The sequence below is a fragment of the Rhincodon typus genome, unplaced genomic scaffold (genome assembly GCF_021869965.1).
Source record: "Rhincodon typus isolate 14 unplaced genomic scaffold, sRhiTyp1.1 hic_rhity00000746, whole genome shotgun sequence".
In the NCBI taxonomy this organism is placed as follows: domain Eukaryota; kingdom Metazoa; phylum Chordata; class Chondrichthyes; order Orectolobiformes; family Rhincodontidae; genus Rhincodon; species Rhincodon typus.
In genome coordinates, this window is record NW_025966384.1 from 1,887 (window position 1) to 22,188 (window position 20,302).

The 20,302-nt window shown below is 40.7% G+C and overlaps 1 protein-coding gene across 1 annotated transcript in view; it reads left to right on the forward strand.

Annotated features, from left to right (window-relative positions):
- The first annotated feature begins 1,024 nt into the window (after positions 1–1,024).
- Positions 1,025–20,302, forward strand: part of LOC109921536 (protein angel homolog 2) — a 38,874-nt gene continuing 19,596 nt past the window's right edge. Inside the window, exons 1-2 of the mRNA XM_048592173.1 lie at positions 1,025–1,116; positions 2,057–2,310. Coding sequence (XP_048448130.1) covers positions 2,176–2,310 — 135 coding nt within the window. The 5' untranslated portion in view covers positions 1,025–1,116; positions 2,057–2,175. The remainder of the gene's footprint in view (positions 1,117–2,056; positions 2,311–20,302) is intronic.

Consider the following 20,302-nt stretch of genomic DNA (forward strand, 5'->3'; position numbering starts at 1 on the left):
TGTTGCTTTTATTATCCTATAAAAGTCAGTCACAGCCATTCATCTGTATCAGTAACAGAAGCTTTCCTCTGTGTCATACTGCTTATTCTTGTCTAAATAAGCCCATATACTGAAACATCATATATTAAAGGAATAAGAATTTATCATGAAGATGTCAGTCAGCAAAGCTAAGTTCTCATTTTAAATTGTGCAAATAGACCGCTGATGAGCTGATTATACTAATGGTCTTTGGAACTCAGCTAAGCATTCATGACAAGGCCATCTGGCAACTGTATTAATAAAAACACGTGACCAGACCTCTCATTCTTGATGTGGCCTCATAATTCTCAAAAGAATTATTTATACTTTTCTGGAATGGTTAAGTATTTTTAAAGGATTATCCAAGACTTACATCCTTGCGAATCAATAATGTGTGTGACATTTTTACCTTGACCTCCACCACTTCTCTTGAGTCCACCATTGTTGTTAAATTATCAGACTGCTTATCTTATATCCAGCACTGGAGTGAACAGAAATTTAAAGTATCATGAAGAATGAAGTCACTGTTTTTGGCCCCACTGCAAACCCTGTTCCTTGGCTACCAACTAAATTTCTCTCCTGGCAACATTCTGAGATTCAGTTTGTTCACAATCTTGGTTTTGTGTTTAACCCTGAGATGACCTCCCAATCACACGTTTGCACCATTATTAAGGCACCCATTTCCACCTCTATAACATAATGTGATTTTGCTCCTGTCTTATCTCACCTGGTTGTGAAACCATCAATATATATATTAGCTTTGAATTTGATTATTCCAACACACCCAAGGCTGGTCTCCCACATTCTGTCCTGTGTAGACTTGCGTTCATTCAAACTCTGCTGTCTGTGTAACAGTTCAGACTAGGATTCGTTTACCAATGGTCCCTTTGCTCACTGCCCTACATTTTTTTAAAAACAATTAGTCATGGAAAATTAGTGTCACTGGCTAGAGCAGCACTTATTGCCATTCCAAAGTTGCAATAGAGGAAGTGATGGTGAGCTGCCTTCTTGAGCTGCTGCAGTTCTTGGGATGTAGGGATGTTCACTGCTGTTAGGAAGGGAGTGCCAGGAATTTGACCTTTTGAGAGTGAAGGAACGGTAATTCAAAGTCATGTCAAGTAGTGTCTTGATTTTTATAAGTCTCACTCTTGTTTCTAAATATCCCTATATCTCTTCCGTATCGCTATAATTTCCAGCTCCAGTGTCCTTTTGAGATATCTGCTTTTATCTGATTCTACCTCTTGAACATCCCGGAATTGAATCTTTCCGCCATTTGTGGCCACCCCCTTCAGTTTCCTCAGCACCAAAGCTTTTGGAATTCCCTACCTAAACTACTCTATCTCTCCATCTTTCTTTTCTCCTTCAAATTGCTCCTCACAATTTGTGCATGACGAAGCTTTTTAACATCTGACCTAATGCTGCCTCATGTGGCTTCGTGTCGTATTTTGCTTTATGATATTCCTGTGAAGTGTCTTGGCATTTTATTATGTTAAAGTTCTCTATAAAATAAGTTATAAGTTATGTGATATTATGACAGTAAACTAGCTGTGCTGCCAAGTTACTTCCTTATTTAAGCTGCTGCAGTTCATCCAAAATTAAGCTCCAGGGACTAGAAGTAAATGAGGTTAATACTAGTTTACTAGATTCTATATTTGCAAGTTTTTTTTCAATACTTCTCAAAGAATTGCCTTTTTCATCCAAGAGTAGATCTGTTCTCGGGCATTAATTAGGGGATTCTATCACTGCAAATTAAGAGATTTATGCATAATGCCCAAGGTGGGTGTGTTTCTCTCTTTCTTCTCGCTCTGTGGGAAGTGGGAAGTTGTTGGCCTCCCCTATTCATTGCAACGTGCCTAAGACCACAGTAATACACATTATTTAAGAATTCATCACTGCAATTTGAAATGTTCTGAGCTATGCTGATTAAGATACTACCTAATAACTAGGATCTCAATGAAAAATTAGCATATAATATTGTTGTCTAATTCTGATGTAGAATTCTGTGATTTAGTTTTTCTCATTTGTAATCTCTTTCCAGTAGGGGCAGTACATAGGAAATGGGAGGATTTTACTTCATTGTACAAGAGCAGCCAAGGTACTAATGAATCAAAAGAGACTTCAAGTGGAAAACAGAAAGAAGGTTTTGATTTTTCAGTGATGTCGTACAATATTCTGGCGCAGGATTTGTTGGAAGACAATAGTCACTTGTATAAACATTGCAGTCAGCCCTTGTTGCAATGGGGATTCCGATTTCCCAACATCCTTAAGGAACTGAAACAATTGGATGCAGATGTAAGTAGTTCAATTAAATGCATTCTATACATCTTCCCAAAGGTTTAGTGTACATGAATTCCATGCTAATATCCCTTACAAACCAGGAAATTCCCAAAGCTGATATCTACTCAGTCAACAGGAAGGAGGGAAACTAATTTGCCTCAATTTCCTGAACCTAAGGAAGAATCAGTCAAGATTCTTGCTCATTTCTAATCACTCATCCAGACTGAAAAGGTGCAAAAATGTAGCCATTAGGTAAGGACAGGGTTGATTTCAATTTTGAGTGTCCCCAAGATGATGCAGGATATTGGAATTTTTACTTAATAAAAAAGTTACTCAGGTAAGCAAAGGACAGTCGTGCTTGTGAACTTGCCTGTATATCTGAACAAAAGTAACTGACTAAAGGAGAAAACAAATAAAGAAAGAAAAAAAATTGTTTGTGAGTGGGATAAGTGGAAAGAGACACTTGCATATGTTCAGTAGAGTGCATTGCACTATTGACTGAGGGAATATTATTTTAATCAACCTGCTCAGACATATTATACACACCTCTGGAAGAGGTAGAACTTGAACCTGGCCCTCAGGACCTGAATATAATAAAATAATGAACTCCGGGTGCCGAAAATGTGAAACAAAAGCAGCAATTGCTGGAGAAGCTCACCAGTCTGATCGTGCCTGTCGACAGCAAACAAAATTAGCATTTCAAGTCTAGTGACCCTCCTTCAGAACTGGCCTGAAGGTAGGGACACTGTCATTTGTACCACAAGAGCCCTGAATGGTAGAATTATGCTCCTTCACATTTATTGACTTGTTATTCTTAAACTTGAATGTTAATTTAGGGAAGAAGGCAGATGCAAGTCAATCTGTTACTTGTTCCAGTATTATAGCTTGACGGGGAAACAGTTTAATGACTTAATGAGGACAGAACAATGGAAATTGAGGCCAAGATTACATCAGCCATGAAGGGTCATATGGCCTGTTCCTCCCCTATATTTTATATTATTATTACAGCTTCTTTTTCGCAATTGGAAAATAAATGCTTAAAATATTAGGCAAAATGGGTATTTTGTGACAAAAAACAGAAATTGCTGAAGAAACTTAGCAGATCTGGCAGAATCTGTGGGTAGAAAGCAAAGTTAAAATTTTGAGTGCAGTGACCCTTTTTCCGAACTGACTTGAAGGTCACTGCACCACAAGAACCCTGATTGGCAGTATTATCCCCATTCACATTCATTATTCCTATTCTTAAACTTTAATATTCCTTAAGAGAATGAGAGCAGATGCAAATCAAGCGGTTACTTGTGCCAGTAGAATAGAATGTTCTGAGTTCTGATGAAGGGTCACTGGACTCCAAGCATTAACTCTGCTTTCTGTCCACAGATGCTGCCAGACCTGCTGAGTTTCTCCAGCAATTTGTATTTTTGTTTCAGATCTCAGCATCTACTCTTCTTTGTTTTATTTTTGTGTATTTTGCAAATTGTTTTCTAGGCGCAAGACGCATGCCAGTTTAAAAGTGAGAGGAACAAGCCAGCAATTAGATCAATACTTTAAAAGTTCATTGTTCAATGCCTTGTATTTTCTCACAGAGAAGAAACAAATCAAGTAGTAGAAGTATGTAACCAATCTTTCATTATTTCAGTTTATGTAAAGGCAAAGGGATATATCAGTACTTTGGGTACAGACTCTTTTATCAGAACTGGAAACTAAATAAATTAAATCCTTTTTTTGTAAAGACCATAATAGTATAGGGGACTCGTGTATGCCAACTAAGAGTGATAGAATGATACATTACAAAACGAGGCGAATTGGTTGTCGCATCTGCACTAATGCTTTGAAAGAGCTATTCAGTTAGTCCACTTCCCTGCTCTTTTTCCATACAAATTTTTCAGCTTTAAAAAGTTGATCTGATTTGCTTTTATAATGTATTGTTGAATCTGTTTTTACCATCCTTTCAGGCTTGCAATCCAATTCATAAATTCTTTCCTTTTATCTTCTTGCTGCCCGTGGTCTTTTTGCTTGTTACCTTACACCTGTGCCCTCTAGCTGCTGATCCTTCTACCACTGGAAATAATTTCAACTTATTTACTGTGTTCAAACTCTTTCCTAATTTCAAACAGCTGTATCAAGTCTTAACCTTCTTCTAGGATATCTTCACGTAATTGAAGTCTTTCATCCCTTGTACCAATCTAGTCAATCTCCTATGCTCCTTCTCTAAGACTTGACGTAATTTCTGAATTATGGTGCCCAGAATTTGATACTTTGAGGGGCATTTTAATGTGGTAATGTGCTGCTGTACGACTGAGTGCAAAGGGGACCCGTATGAGATTATAATGCATCTATCAGTGGGTTTTCAACCTAGCCACTGAATTTACTTTTGATTTCCAGGTTTCCCAAAGGACACTTAATGGATGGGAACAAAGGATTGTCATTGTGGAGTCAAAACATGCAAGTCTTTGCCCCACTTTAGATCTCTCTCTAGACCTGATGCCTACGGGAGCAGAAAACCCTGCTAATGAGGGTATGAAGACGTATCTGGACTTTGATAGGAAATATGCAATTTTAAGCATAGCCCAGCACGTCACTTCTCACACTAACTTACCTGCAAGTTATGTCTCCCTCTTTGTACACTTCCGCATGTCACTATCAATGCATCCACCACAGGCACTCGCCCTCCCCTTAATATCACTTCTCTCCCTGATAGTCCTGTTCATCAGATGTTCGCCATCTGTCCATTCAATACATGCCATTACTCTCTCTCATAGTTTCCTTGTTCCCTCCTTTCAGAAAAAGAGAGCATAGAACAAACCAGGTAGAGAATTAGTGTTGTGCCTCCAGCAACCCTGATACTGTTGTAGAGGAGGAGAGACTGGAGATTAGCAGTTTTGACAGTTCCTGGCCTGTCTGATAATCAGAGATGGTAACCTCCCAGCTATTTGATGATGAAATTAAGTAACAGCCACGTGGCGTACAATGCTCACCTATGATCTCTCTCATTCAACAACAGAAATTGCTGGAGAATCTCAGGAGGTCTGACAATATCTGCAGGGAGAAAACAGAGTTAATGTTTCAAGTCAGGTGACTTTTCATCGGAACAGATCTTGTCAAAACTCCTGAAGTGCAGCTTCAGCATACCATTTGTTAGCTCATGTCTTGTCATATCGAACTTCTGCTTGTGTTGCAATGGAAACAGAAACTTTGGCCAACAAGCCAAACAAAAAGGTTACAAATCCTGATCAAAGCCCTGAGCCAAATGGTGTTGGAATCCTCCATGTTTCTTGACAGTGATTCCTGCTTTTTAACAAACCTGGCAATGCACCAAAAATCTGTGTACGTACCCTTTCAGCATTCTCCTGTAGGCCACCTGCCTGTACAGCTACCCACTAGACTATATACTATGTCAGTTAAGAGTGAATGACAGTATTTCTTCATCCTCGACTTTCTTTCCCTCTTCTAATTCCTACTCTTGCATGATTGCCTGGTCAGCTTATAACTCTTGGGTATCTAAAAGGAGAAAGGCTTAAAGGCAGCGTTTTGATGAAGCAGGTAGGTTGGGACAAAAGCAGGGGATACATGATTACTGTAGTTGCAGCTATTCAATTAAATTAAATTAAATGTGGGATCCCAGGTGACCTGGATTGAATGGGACTTTTCTAGTTCCATTTGGGCTGTTCACAATACTAGCTGGAAATCACCAACTTTCCAAACCCAGTGTAAATGAAAATCATTGACATGAGTCCTGACAAATATATACCTTTGTACCCAAGAACAATGAGCTCCACTGGTTAAATCTCTGTGACCTTTCTGAGAATATTCAAGGATGCAGTAGTCATCACCAGAATGTGATCTTTGTTGGAGTGCAGTTTCCAAGATAGGAAGTAGTGCACACTTCTTTTTAAATGTCATAGCACCCTGAGCTTGCGTTCCACCTGACTGATTCCTTCACATCCAAGTGTGTTTCACACAATGCTGGTCACTGATTCTGAATTGGGAGGCCTTCAAAAGCTATACAATGCAGTAGTCAGGCCACTGTTGAAAAACTGTGAACAGATTTAGGTCCCATATCCATGGAAAGATATACTGGCATTGCAGGCAGTTCAAAGAAGTTTCACTAGGCTGATTCCATGCATGGAGGACTATCTTATGAGGAGAGGGTTAAAAGTTTGAGCCTTACTGAGTTTAGAAGAATGAGAGTCAACTTTATGGAAACACTCAAGATTCTCGGATGACTTGACATGGTAGCTGCAGAAAGATTGTTTCCTCCTGTGGAAGAGTCCATCTGGGACCAGAGAGCATAACCTCAGCATACGGGGTCGCACGTTTAAGGTAGAGATGAGAAGGAATTTCTTCTCCCAGAGCGTGGTGAATCTGTGGGCTTCTTTACTGCAGAATGCTGGGTGTCTAGTTCATTAAGTATATTCAAGGCTGAGATGGACTTTTTTTTTAATCAGTAAGGGAATCAAAGGTTATAGGGAAAAGGCTGAAAAGTTGAGGATTGTCAGATCAGCCAGTATCTGATTGAATGGTGGAGCTGACTTGATGGGCCGAAAGGTCTACTTTTGCTCCTTTGTCTTATGATCTTATTTAGCATCAATTGTGGCATTATTGCTTAGGTTCCTCACAGATGCTACATACTATATTTGTAGTGGTTAGTTCTCGTTTGCAAGAAGCCAGATGCTATATGTTTTCTGTGGTTTAAAGAACTCTGAGAAAGTAAACTGACACAGGACAAGTGCATCATGGCCACTCCCTGGGAGTTTGCACACTTGTGTAAACATGTTTTTGTGGTTGCATCCCAGCTGTAAAATTTTGAACTGGAAATCCTTATACTTAATGAACACTCCTGAGTAATCTGAAATGTCTTGATTACCACACGCAGGCAGAAAAGGAGACCAGACTACCTTCTCAATTGACTAGCATTGTAACTTTCAGTTTAGAGAATTGCCAGCCCTGGCCAACATGGCAACTGTCACCTGTGTAATGCATTTGTAAGCAGCTGACTGTGAAATCCAACAATTCCTGGAAGGAACCTTAAAGAAACTGAGGATAGTGTCACTTTAGCAGCCTCTGGGAGAGCATGGCCACCAGTTCTAGTCGGCAGCACAGCATATTCCAGTAGATTGCAAATCTCTGCCAAGAACCTTTTGTGAATCCTGAGCTTCCTGAGAAACAGATGGTCAGACATGTCCCGGAAGCTCAAGCTCTGCCAGTACCCCCATGTCTGCATCTCTCTGATTATCACCTCCTGCTGTTGCGACTAGTCCCCAGGTGAGGTTCCCAATTTGTTGTAGTTCTAAATGAGATACCTCTAACTGTTGGTGACCTGGTTGAGAAAGGGTGGTCTGGCAGCTCTTGATCATTCACCTCTCCCCTTGGTTGATCACCAGAGGTTAGTTTTTTAAAAACGATCCCTTTTCTAATGGATACCCATCTTCCAGACTCAAATGAATTTCTTGAAAAAAGCAAAGTACTGCAAATGCTGGAGATCTGAAATGAAAAGAGAAAGGGCTGGAGGAACTCAGCAGATCTGGCAGCATCAGTGGCGAGAGAAACAGTTAACAGTAATACGAGTCATATCGGATTCAAGTCGTTAACTTTCTTTTTCTGTCAATGTTGCCAGACCTGCTGAGTTTCTCTAGCACTTTTTTTCCAAACGAACTTAAGCTTTAAAATGAACAAACTTAATTAGCTTTCTTGAATGAACAAAAAATGAGTTTATGTACTAGACGCAAGAAAAAATAGTAATGCAACACATATATACAGATTAGAAATAAGAAGCAAGTCTAAGATGATAAAACTTAAAACAAATACAGATCAATCTCAGAATTTATTTGTGAAGAGCAGATAGCTAAACATCTTGTCCTTAGATTGGCTGTCATAGTAGTGTTGGTATTGTAGTTGAACAGTCAATTTTGAGATTCTTGGCTTTGTAGGTTGATTGAAACTATTTTTCCTGGCTCTTTTTGACAGTGGCTGACTGTCAGCACTGAGTGAGCAAGTGTCTTTTCCCTTGCTTTGCCAGTGGCACAGGAGTCTTCAAATGGCTGTTCTCAGTGCCATGACCTTAAAGCACATTATTCCACACAGGCCACTAATGCACCCAAATTAATGTTGCAGTTGGTTTTTAACCCTAACTTGGAAGGCCAAAATATGCAAATTCTGCTGAAAAGAGAGGGATAGATGATCAGCCTACTTGTTATGCTTCCCCGTTATTTTCCCTCTCTGGTTTAAGTTTCTATAGCAGTCTACAGATACCATTCTTTCCCAGATGCTGCTAAAGTAATCCCATTCTCAACTTCAGATTCCTTACAGGGACATTCCATGGGTTGCAAACAGGACTTCACCAGACAGAAACTGAACTTATATGTGCAGTCATTTTTTTTTGGCTGCAGCAGACTTCTTTTACAATACACATTTTAGATTTAAAAAGGAATAATGTCTGTCGTACTTTGGAATTTTCATCTGTCATATGACACTGTAAAACAGCATCTTTAAGGAGAATACTGCTGCTGCTAGTGATGATGTAGAGGTGCCGGTATTGGTTTGGGTGGACAAAGTCAGAAATGACACGACACCAGCTTATAGTCCAACAGGGTTATTTGAAAACACAGGCTTTCGGAGTCTTACTCCCTCTTCAAATGTTAGCGAGGTAGTATCAGACACAGAAGTTATAAGTAAAAGATCAAAGGGTCACACCACTGATGAGGATGTACTAAACAACTGCAAGGTGCTGTTAAATCTTTAATCAGTTAGAAAGTTTTAATTGATTTAATATGTAAATGTAAATCCCCGAATTCCTTTCAAGTACCTTTCCTGTTAGAACTAGTGATGCAACCAGTGCAGCTCTCTATGGTGCTGCTTTTACTGGTCAGCAGAGTACTCCTCTGAAATGTAACATAAGACAGCATCCATGCTAGCTTGAAATGTCATGGATACAGAGTGAAAAACAAACCCACCAAGTAGTAAAAGTCACTATCAAACCTATTAGAAAAGTACAGAAAGTAAGTCTTAGAACAAGTACTGTGCGCAAAAGATTTTCATGCAAGGAAGCGACTGAGACGTTTCAAGATTTACGGGAATATTTTCCTGTGGCTTCTTAAGCCCCTGAAATAAGTGTTGTTGTCTTACTTCCACTTGTGAGTTACAAGAAGCCTTTGAAACTAGTTATAGATTAAACACTCTTTCAAAAATGATCTGTTAACATATTTAACTTGTTAATCTGTCTCTTCAAGACGCTGTGGTTTCTCTCTCACAACCCAATATGTTGTAGTTAAATGCAGAAACAAATGCTAACCTCATTCTTGAAATCAGCTCCTCAAGCATTCAGGCTAAATAACCAACAAACCAATTACAGTGGATTGGATACTCTATCTGGATACCAGAAGATTCTGTCCTCAGTTCTCAAATGGCCAACATTTCAGGGAGGATGAATAAAACAATTCATTCATCCTCTTACATTCTCCTTGAAGTGCAGCAGTGTTGGCATTAATGTCTGGAAGGAGCTGGCTACCAGTTGTTCAAAATGACAACAACTTGTGCATCAAGCTGCACCACTCTTCGTATCATAGTTTTAATTTTAGTTAAAATCATCATTTTAGCAGAGAAGGAAAGAAAAGAAGGCATATCCTGTATTTCAGATTCAGTTACCTCATGGGACAGTCTGAACCATATCCTCAAAGATCTGTAAATCAAGAGTTGGCCTGTTCTGTCACGTGAAGACCCAGGGCAGAACTTCACAGCATGAGTAGACGCCATCCTCAATTTGAGGGTCATCCAACTATAACAAATGGGTTTCATACACTGAATACTTCTATTGTTGTAAAAACAAAGTTGAAATTGCAAAGTGATAGAGAAAAATCACTGTGGTCTGGTTGTAAAATAACAAATGAACAGTGGGATAACAGCTCCATACAAGAAGGGAATGAAGTAGAAAGTGGGTATGAGAAATTAGCAGGAAGATGTAATCATCAAAATTTTAGACTGGAGTAGGTCTCGAGTTTTAAGGGTCAATGGAGACATTTCAAATCGGTCTAATCCATTGTTCCATCTGATTTCTATCATTTTCAGGTATATTATCATAAATCTTCATTTTTAGTGCACTGAACTCTTTGCTGTAATGATGAGGTAGCAGCCAGAACAACTTTTAAAATTTTTTCCAAATTAATATCTCTGACATAGTTATGTATTCCTCTGACTTTAGTAGAACTTGTACCGTAGGCTTGATTTATGGCAGTTTGTTTACATGAGAGAATCCTTAGGATGTCCCAGATTGTTTCATAATTAACTATGTTGAAGCAGAGGGCTAAACTACACTCAGACTTACAGTGAGTAGGAAAGGGAAGAGAAAGGTTTGTTGAATATCTGGGGTTTTTTTGTATGTCTTTGCCATATCCTTGCTGTAGGTTTCTCCTGATTGTAGAAAATAATTACCTTATCCCTCCCATTTATTGGCAACTGCTCTTACTTAAGTAATGCTCTTACTTATAGAGCCCTGACTTCTTTAGGCCTATTTCTTGGCTATATCTGCACAACAACTTTCTAGTCATCATGCATTTGTAACAGTAGGTGGCTCTGTTTACCCGCAAGCTTCAGTGTCTTTCATTCCCTCCTCCACCACCCACAAACCGTCAGTCCTCTTTCAGGATGTATCATTCTGCAATTAATTGCATTTACCACTTATCTTCTGTACTTATCTAATCTGTGTCTGCTTGTAGTCTGTCTGTCATTAAAAATTTACAGCAGCAAAAGTAATTTGATCATTGCTCTGTAAGATCAATTCACTTCATCCCATTTATCTGCTCATAAACCACTGCAGCAGCAACAAATTCCATTTGTATAGCACTCTTTAGTTCTGTCCAGAAAGCCACTGGAGCTAATCCTTACTCAGCTTCAGATTTATTTACAAAGTGAAGGATTACTATTATATACCTCCTAACTCAGCCACACTGCGGTGTCAAAAAGTATCACTCTCTATATGTGAAACTAAAATCAATGCCCTACATCTACATATGATTAACAGGGATATCTCTTGAATATCTCTCCAAACTAGGCCAGGAAGTTGGTGTCGTTGACACCATTGATGTGCACCTCAAGCCAGAAGTTTGCACCCATTCTGCCCATAGGCTGATCGGATTGGAGGAATTAGAGAATTGGAGAAACACAGAGTTGTGGGATAGTTTTAGTACTGGAGGTCATTACAGATATAGGGGTGAAGCCATAGAAGCCTGTGATTATTAAATTCAAGGGATGAGTATTTCCATTTTGTAATCTCTACCTCCTGTCTGACTACTGTCATTCTTTCTCTCTAATGCTTCTAACCTCACATTCTGAGACAAAACTACTGAAGAGAGAAGCAGGCAACTCGTGAGAGAATGGAAGGCTGGGTTCTAAGAGGCTGCCATGTGGATAAGATGTAGATAGGGATGGAGTGACTGGTGAGCGGCAGTGCTTCTCCATTACATATCCTGTCTTGATCTAAAGTATAAGATTGCTTGTCTCACTTCAGTCATGGATGCACTGCATTTTTAAAAAAATATTTGTTTTTGAGATCTGAATGATGCTGACTCAACCACCATTTATTTTCCATCCCTAATTGCCTTGGAGAATGTGGTAATGAACTGCCGCCTTAAACAGCTGCAGTCGTTGGGATGTAGGGACACCCACAGTACTGTGAGGAAGAGCATTACGGGATTTTGTCCCAACAGAAATGAAGGAATGTTGATTAGAGTTTCAAGTCAGGATTATTAAAAAAAACTTGGATAAGTACATGAATAGTAAAGGTTTGCCAGGAGCAGGCAAGTGGGATTAATTTAGTTTGGGATTATGTTTGGCATGGACTGGTTCTGTCTGTTTCTGTGATGTATGACTTTGCAACTCTCTGTGTGCCTTGGTCCGTGAACTTGCAGATGATCATGTGCCTATGTATCTACTGCCCTTGACCTTCTAGTTGTTACAAGTTGTGGGTTTGGAACGTGCTGTCAAAGGAGCCTTGGTGAGTTACTGCGCTGCCTTTTGTCATTGTACTGCTGCTACCAGGTAGTGGGGTTGAAGGTTGTGGTACCAATGAAGTTTGCTGATTTTTTTTTCTGGATGGTGTCAAGTTTCTTGAGAATTGTTGGAACTGTACCCACCCAGGCAAGTGGAGAGCATTCCATCACATTCCTAACTTGTGCCTTGTAGACCGTACACAGGCATTGAGAAGACCGGATGGGAGTTACCTATCACAGAATTCCTAGCCTCTGACTTGATCTTGCAGCCGTGGGTTATACAGCTCGTCTGTGCCGGTTTCTGGTTAGTGGTAACCCCCAAGATATGCTTAGTGGGTGATTTGATTATGGTAATGCCATTGTATGTCAAGGAGCAATGGTTAGATTCTCACTGTTGGAGATGGCCATCGTATGATGTTCATGTTGCTTGCCATTGGTCAGCCCAAGCCTTGACGTAGTACAGGTCTTGCTTTAGGTGGATCCAGACTGCTTCAGTATCTGAGGAGTCATGAATGGTGCAGAATGTTGTGCAACCACAGCAAACATCCCTCCTTCTGCCCTTATGATGAAGGTTATTGATGAAGCAACTGTAGGTGTTGGACCCTGACAAACTGCTGCAGTGACATCTTACAGCTGAAATGACATTCCTTTTCAATTTCCTTTGCAGGTTATTCCTTTGCAATTTCCGTGTGATCGCACTGTCAGTGAACCCTTCCATCACATTGCTGATAGTCAGTGGTAGACTGATAGAACGCTAATTGATTGGGTGGTATTGTCCTGCTTTTTGCGTACAGGACATTCCTGGGCAATTTTGATACATTACTAGGTAGATTGTAACTGGCAAGGGGCATGCCTAATTCTGGAGCACAAAATTTCATTACTATTACCAGAATATTGTTAAGGCCCATAGCCTTAGCAGTGTCCAGTGTCTTCAACCTTTTTTTTTAATATCATGTGGAGTGAATCAAATCTGCTGAAGACTGACTTCTACAATATTGGGACCACAGGAGAGAATTGAAATAGATCAGCTAATTGACATTGCTTGCTGAAGATGGATCCAAATGCTTTATCCTTGAATTTTGCACTAATGTGCTGGGCTCCGACATTGATGAGAATGGGGTCCACCTCCTATTAGCCGTTTAACATCCACCACAGTTTGCGACTGGATGTGGCAGGACTGCCAATCTCAGATCTGATCCATAGGTTTTGGGATCATGTAGCCCTGTCTGTTGCATACCAAACAGGAGAAGCAACCTTCAAGTACCCCTGTCTTGTAGCTTCACCAAACGAATTCCTCATTTTTAAATATGCCTGGTGCTGCTCCTAGCATGCCTTGCTGCGCTCTTCATTGAACCAAAGTTGTCCTCCCAGCTTGACAGTAGTGGTACAAGACTGGATATGGGAGCCATGAATTACAGATTGTGGTTGAATACAAATCTGTTGCTGCTGATGACCTACAACACCCAATAGATGTCCAGTTTGAGTTGCTAAACCTGGTCAAAGTCTATCCCATTTAGTACCGTGGTAGCCAACAACACGGGCAGTATTGGGTGCTACACTCTTGGAAGAAATGGCAAGTATCTGAAGAGGGTGAAAAAAATCCGCAATTGACAATATGAAGAGTAAGAACTTTCAATATTCTGCCCTAGTTTTAAAGAAGAGTCCCATAGGAAATGAAGTGTTAACTTTTTCTCCAGATGCTGCCAGCCTTGCTGAGTTTCTCTAGCACTTTCTGGTTTTATTTCAGATTTCTAGTTTTGCATTTATTTTGCCTGAATATCCGATCTGGATCAGTATCAAGTTTTTATTTGATAACACTCGTGAAGCAACTTGAAATGTTAAGGGTGCTGTATCAATATTGTGAGGTGTAGCCTTTGCCACCCTCAGTACTGGCTCCAAGCAGTGTTTGATGCAGAGGAGGAGGGACAATCAGATGGTAATCAGCAGGAGGTTTCCTTTCAAAGGTTTGACCTGATGCTATTAAATTCAATGGAATAAAGAGTTCCTCGAGCTACTTGATTGGAAAGATTGAAGCAATATTTTGTGCTTCCAATGCTATGAACTATTGACCATAAAGACTATAATATCATCGTTGTAACCTCACATTCATGCCTTAGTGAATTACAAGTTTTACTATTCCAATGTCTCGTGAATTGTTTTGGAATTTTCAAGCCTCTAAACTTCAGTTCATACATTCAGTTCTGCTGACCATGTCCTTTTGCACGTGACATCCTGCTTGCCGTTTGTCCCCACCTACTCTGTTGTGCATTGCTTCCCAGTAATCTGATGCCTCAAATTTAGAATTTTCAGCCAGTTATTTAAATCACTGTGCGTTTCACTTTACATTTAAACTCAAATCCCATCTTAGAATTCTCTCTCCTCTGTTTCAGACCTCCTTCCTCAGCTTACTCTTCATGGTCAGGTCTTCAGCTACCTAAATCTAACATCTACAAATTCCTCCTTAAACCCCTTCACATTTCCTCCAGTTAAATGTTCTTGCATCCCATTCTTTTGACTTGCGTTTTGTCTCCTTTCCAAATATCTCGTGGTTTGATATTGCTTTTATTTGATTATGCTTCTTTCAAAACCTAGAGACCATTTCTATGTTAGAAGTGCTATGTAAATGCAATTTGGTTTTGAACATCTCTGGATATTTTATATATTTTATATACTGGTCTGTTCTTGTTGGAGCATATAGGAAATAAGAGAGAATTAAAGGTAATGCTTCACAACAGAGTCTAGAACAGGGCAGTAATAAGTGGAAGGGTTTGCTCTTTAGCTTATAGAGCATAAAATTGAGCCCATTCTTTTTGGTTCCACCTGGGACCTGTTTGCCCTTTGCTGCAGCTACTCCAACTTGGTTAGGCTAAACCAGACATTGCGAAATCATGCCACTGCCATAACCTGAGCTGACCATTGCACCCAGTTAGTTTGCTACTGCGATTTCCACTTGGAAACCTCCTCTGCTTGTACCTGCTGTCTTCCTTTTGCCACTCCCCTGCCCTGAATACCTCCTCACTAATTACTCAAACCCTAATTTGTAAGCATTTACGATGAACAGCTTTTGCTATGCCTGGACCGTTTTCAAGTTTTCTTTTTAAGTGGCTGTACCAAACGTTCCTCAAAAAAATCTTTCTTGTGAAGAACCAGAAATCTGTTTTCAATTTTTTTTGATCCCCACGTCCAAATGCTAGCATATTTTGTATTAATGCTGAGTATTGGAATTTTGAATGATCTTGTGTCTTTTATCAATTGAAGACAGGAATTATAATTCTGGCAACTTGCTTTTTACAAGCTCAAGTTATACACTACTGAATTAATAAATTTGCAATGGTTTGAAGTGGTTTCATTTATTTTATATTAAATCTAGTACTGTGGTTGGTTTAAAAGGTTTCTCAATGTGCAACGGTATCGGTCTGTGAAATAAATTAACTTTTTTTGTCCCATGCTAAATAAAGAATGCAATTTTGAGCTAGGCACTCTAAGTGGAAATGTTATCTATGAGAGACCCATTGGTAATGCCAGAAGAATCTGCAGAGAGGTATAGACAGGTTAAATGACTGGGCAAAAACTTGGCAGATCAAATATTTATGTGGAAAAGCATGGCAGGAAAAATAGAGGAGTTGAATTTTACTTAAATGGAGGAAGTCTGCAGAAGTGAGGGATTTGAGAGTCCTTGTTCATGAGCTAGCATTCCGAGTTCAGTGAATAATGGGAAAGGCACTTGGAATGTTGACCTTTATTGCAAAAGGAATGGAGTATAAAAGTAATCCTTGGCTTTTGTGGTGCAGTGGTAGTGTCCCTACCTCTGAGCCAGGCCTGGTTTCAAGTCACGCCTGCTCCTAAGGTGTGTAATAACATCTATGAACAAGGTAATTAGAATATGCCTAAAAGTAGGGAGGTTTTACTAAACCTATACAAGGCACAATCCAGACCACGGCTGGAATATTGCAAATGGTTCTGGGCCCGTTATCTAAGGAATTATACGCTTGCATTACAGGCAGTCCAGAGAAGGTTGACAGGGCCAATACCAGGTATGGAGAGACTGTCTTAATTGGAGAGGTTGACTAGGGTGCCTGTACTCATTGAAATTTAGAAGAATGAAAGGCAACCTTATTGAAATGTACAACATTTTTGGGGTGTGAGGTCTGGATGTTGGGGATTATGAGGACATCAGGCTGAGGTGGCCCTCTTTGTGTGTTGTGCCTCCTGACACAGCAGTATTGGGCACCTCTTTGATATCGATACCTTTTGCACACAAATAGAGCTAAACATGAGGGATGTTTGATAAAAATGACCCTGAGCTCCCCGGTGCTTGCCACTTCAATGCATCACCATGTTCCCTGGCCGACATATCTGTCTCAGGGTTGCTATAGTGCTTGAATGAAGCGCAGTGCAAGCTAGACTAACAGAATCTCATTTTCTACAGGGGGACCCTGCAGCCTTCAGGACTCAATATCTCCCATGTCCTTACCCTAATCCTCACACACCAGACCTTGTCATCACATGGGCTGCCACCACAAACAACCTATTGTCAATCACTGATGGTCCCCATCAGCAACTATTGATTCTTCCCAGCTCACCTTTACCCATTCCTTTGTCTGCCCAACTGTTTTTCTCTCTCTCTGGACTCCATCTCCATCTATCGTTTACCACCACACCAACCCCCCTCCCGACTCCATCTTCAGCATGTGTACCAACCTTTTTCCAGCTACAGTCAGTTCTGAAGATGTCCTCTCCAGCAGCTTTGGAGGGGGCTTGGTCTGGCTGTCAACGACAGGCAGACAATTGCAGAATTTGCTACATCAATGCAGCCTCTGGTCGATGAAGGGCTGTTGTGTCTCATATGCCTGTCTGCCTCTGATGCATTTGAATGAGGTCTCTGATTGTCGACTCAAAGAGTCATCTCCTGCCTTGGGCTGAGCAGGTACTCATCTCTTACAGTCCTCAGAGTGACAGCAGCCTAGGCCATTTCTTCCTCAGCCGGCTGCTGGGTAGTCACTGTGAGGTGCTCTCCACATTGTGTACCCACACTCAATATCTACAGTTCCCACCAAGGTGTCAGTCTCTGGGGTGGTAGGGGTTGCAGAAGGCAGCTTTGTTGATCCTTCCTCTCAGGCCTGTGTACTCTTGTCTTGAGAGTTTCAGGATGGTACTTTTGCGGGAGCTGGTGTTTCTCTGTGGAGATCCACAGCAGGCTAACAGAAACTGTAAGATGAAGTGCAAAAAGGCATTACTACCAGTGGTTAGAAGTGATGTGCAATGATTGAGAGTGACAGCAGAGTTAATATGAAAGTAGCAGTGGAATGAGGAGTGTAATACACTCATTTGGCAGAATATGAATGTTTCTGCATCCCCGCAGGGTGGTCCCAGTCTTCTCCTCTGAAAGCCAGGATTCTCCTCTTGTAGATGGTAAGGCCATGGATATCAGTCACTCCTCCACCTGTACAGAGACTGTCTGCCCTGTTGAAGGCTGCCATGTCCTGTGATGAGAAGCAAGGGACCAATGAGTGAGATTATAGTGGATGGCATGGCTATTAATGTTCAATGTGGGTGAAAGACTGAGGGGCAGTACCATGGCAGCATGGGTTAATGGTGTGGGAATTTGGAGGAGTCAGACAAAAGCGAGTGAGGGAAGGTTGCATGCAATAGTGAGAGTGGAAGAATTTGATAGATGTAGTAGTGACAGCGTGTGTTGTGTAGCAGAGAGGAGAGTTTGACACTTAGCCTGGTCGAGCAGAGAAGGCAGAGCAGGAGAGACCTTCTTTCTACATCTCTGGCCATTCCTCCACCCCGGAGACATCACTGACCCAAGTAGCAAACTCAGACCAGGCTGGCAGCATCTGGCAACACCCCCTTTTCTGCCAGTTCTCTGCAAAGAGGACATCTGTCCTTTGCACCACTCTGTTCGTCATGACCTCTAGGTCCCTGTTGGAGAAGCACAGTACCATCTTGTCCTCTTCTGTCATGTTCTGACTCTGTCAGTCAACGAGAGGGCAGCTTCAGAATGCCAGTGCTTACCTGGGTGCACAGTAGCCTTTTAAAAATGGGATGGATGCAAGGGATGCCAGTCTTTGGGAAGACACCTGTTTAGTGGTGAATTGTTATGGAATCGACACTTGGTATGTTGCGGCAGCAATCAGACATGAGAGACTCCATAGGGACAGAGTAGGTAATTAATGCACATTTGGTAAGATATTATGGGAAAATTTGCTACGCTTTGCTGTAAGGAACCTTCCAAGAAACTTGATGCAACTCTGATTTTGCCAGAAAAGTGTAAGATGCAGTCTGAAAAATATCTCCAATACCTTGCCCCAGGCTCAAAAGTGAGCTGCCTCTAGAAATCCATGACCATATGGAAAAGAATCACAATGTTGTAGAAAGCTTATCTGAGAGGTCTGTTCCGATACTGCCATATGGGAATGCTTTCTGAAACTTCCTGGTTTTAGTTTCAAGAAAGAACTTATTAAAAAAGATTTTTTTTTTGGTCAGTACTCAATACATATGTTTTTGACAATTTGCCTATCTGGTTCAGCAAAGGCACAGCGTCAGTGCCTGTTGTGAGCTTTGTATTGGTGGTTAGCCGTGCAGCTGGTACTAAAATGATTCACATAGTTACAGAATATTCATGCTAAGATCTGTGTTTCATAAATTAATGAAGTCCTGTGGATAGTTCATGTCAGATTTAATATTCTGAGTAGCACAGTGGCATCGCAAACACTGCAGCCCCATTGCACTTGTGATGGAAGAAATAAAAGTTCTAGGGATGAGAAGCTGAATTTATGAACATAGATAGGAGAGAAGGCTAAGAGTAGATCAGATTGAAACTTTCCAAATCATGAAATGTCTGGATAGAGTAGATAGGGAGAAACGGTTCCTGCTCATAAGAGGATCGAAAACTGGGAGCACATTTAAAGTGTTTTGCAAATGAAGTAAACATGAAGTGAGACAAAGCTGCTTTTTGTACGGCGAATAGTTCGGGTCTGGAATGCACTGCCTGGAAATATGTTGGAGGCAGGTTCAATTGAGTCATTTTAATGGGGTGAGAAACAATGTATAGAGGGGGAAATGTCAGCAATTTGGCAGCAGTTGAAATTGTCAGATAGCCGGAGCAAATGTAATGGAAAAAATTACCTTCTTTTCACCATAACAAATCTTTGATTCTGTGAAAGTTTAACCTGGTGAATGGTTTTTGAGTTGCACAATCCTGACATGTTTTGTAATTGCTGCAGATGAATTATTTACTACAGATTACACACAATTCGCAGCTGATGAGATAATATTCAGTACCATTTACAACTCCTTAGATTCTGAAGCAGTTTGTGTCCATATGTAAAAGCAGCGAGACAACGTTCATGTTTGGGCTCATAAGCGACAAGTACATTCTTACTAATCAAGTGCTGGACAATTACCATCCCCAGGAGATGGGGATTTAACCATCTCCCTGTGACATTCAATGGCATCTTCAACTTCATTAATAAACTACCCCTGGACTGTTCCTTTTATTCACTGTTGAGACATTGGTGTCGCTAGCTGGCCAACATTTATTGCCCAGCCCAGTTACTCTTGAAGTTGTTGGTGAGCTGCCTTTTTGAACCACTGCAGTCTGTTGCTGTAGTTGACCCACAATGCCCACAGCGAATTCCTGGATTTTTACCCAGTGACAGTGAAGGAATGATGATGTATTTCCAAATCAGGATGTATACCGCTGAGATGGGGTCTAGGATATTGACTATAAAGCATGTCACAATGAGTGTGAAAGACAGTTGCTTGACTAGCCTCTGGGTCAGTTCTCTCAATTTGACACGAGTCCTTAGATGTTGATAAGGAGGTCAGAAGTCACCCAACACCAGGTTATAGTCCAAAAGGTTTATTTGAAAGTATAAGCTTTCAGAGCACTGCTCCTTCGTCAGATGAAGTGAAGAGAAGCACACAGGCACATAATTTATAGGCAGAGAGATCAAAAGATCATACATTGTATGAGTGGACTGTCTTCAGGCTGAATAATAAGTCTCTGCAGGTGATCA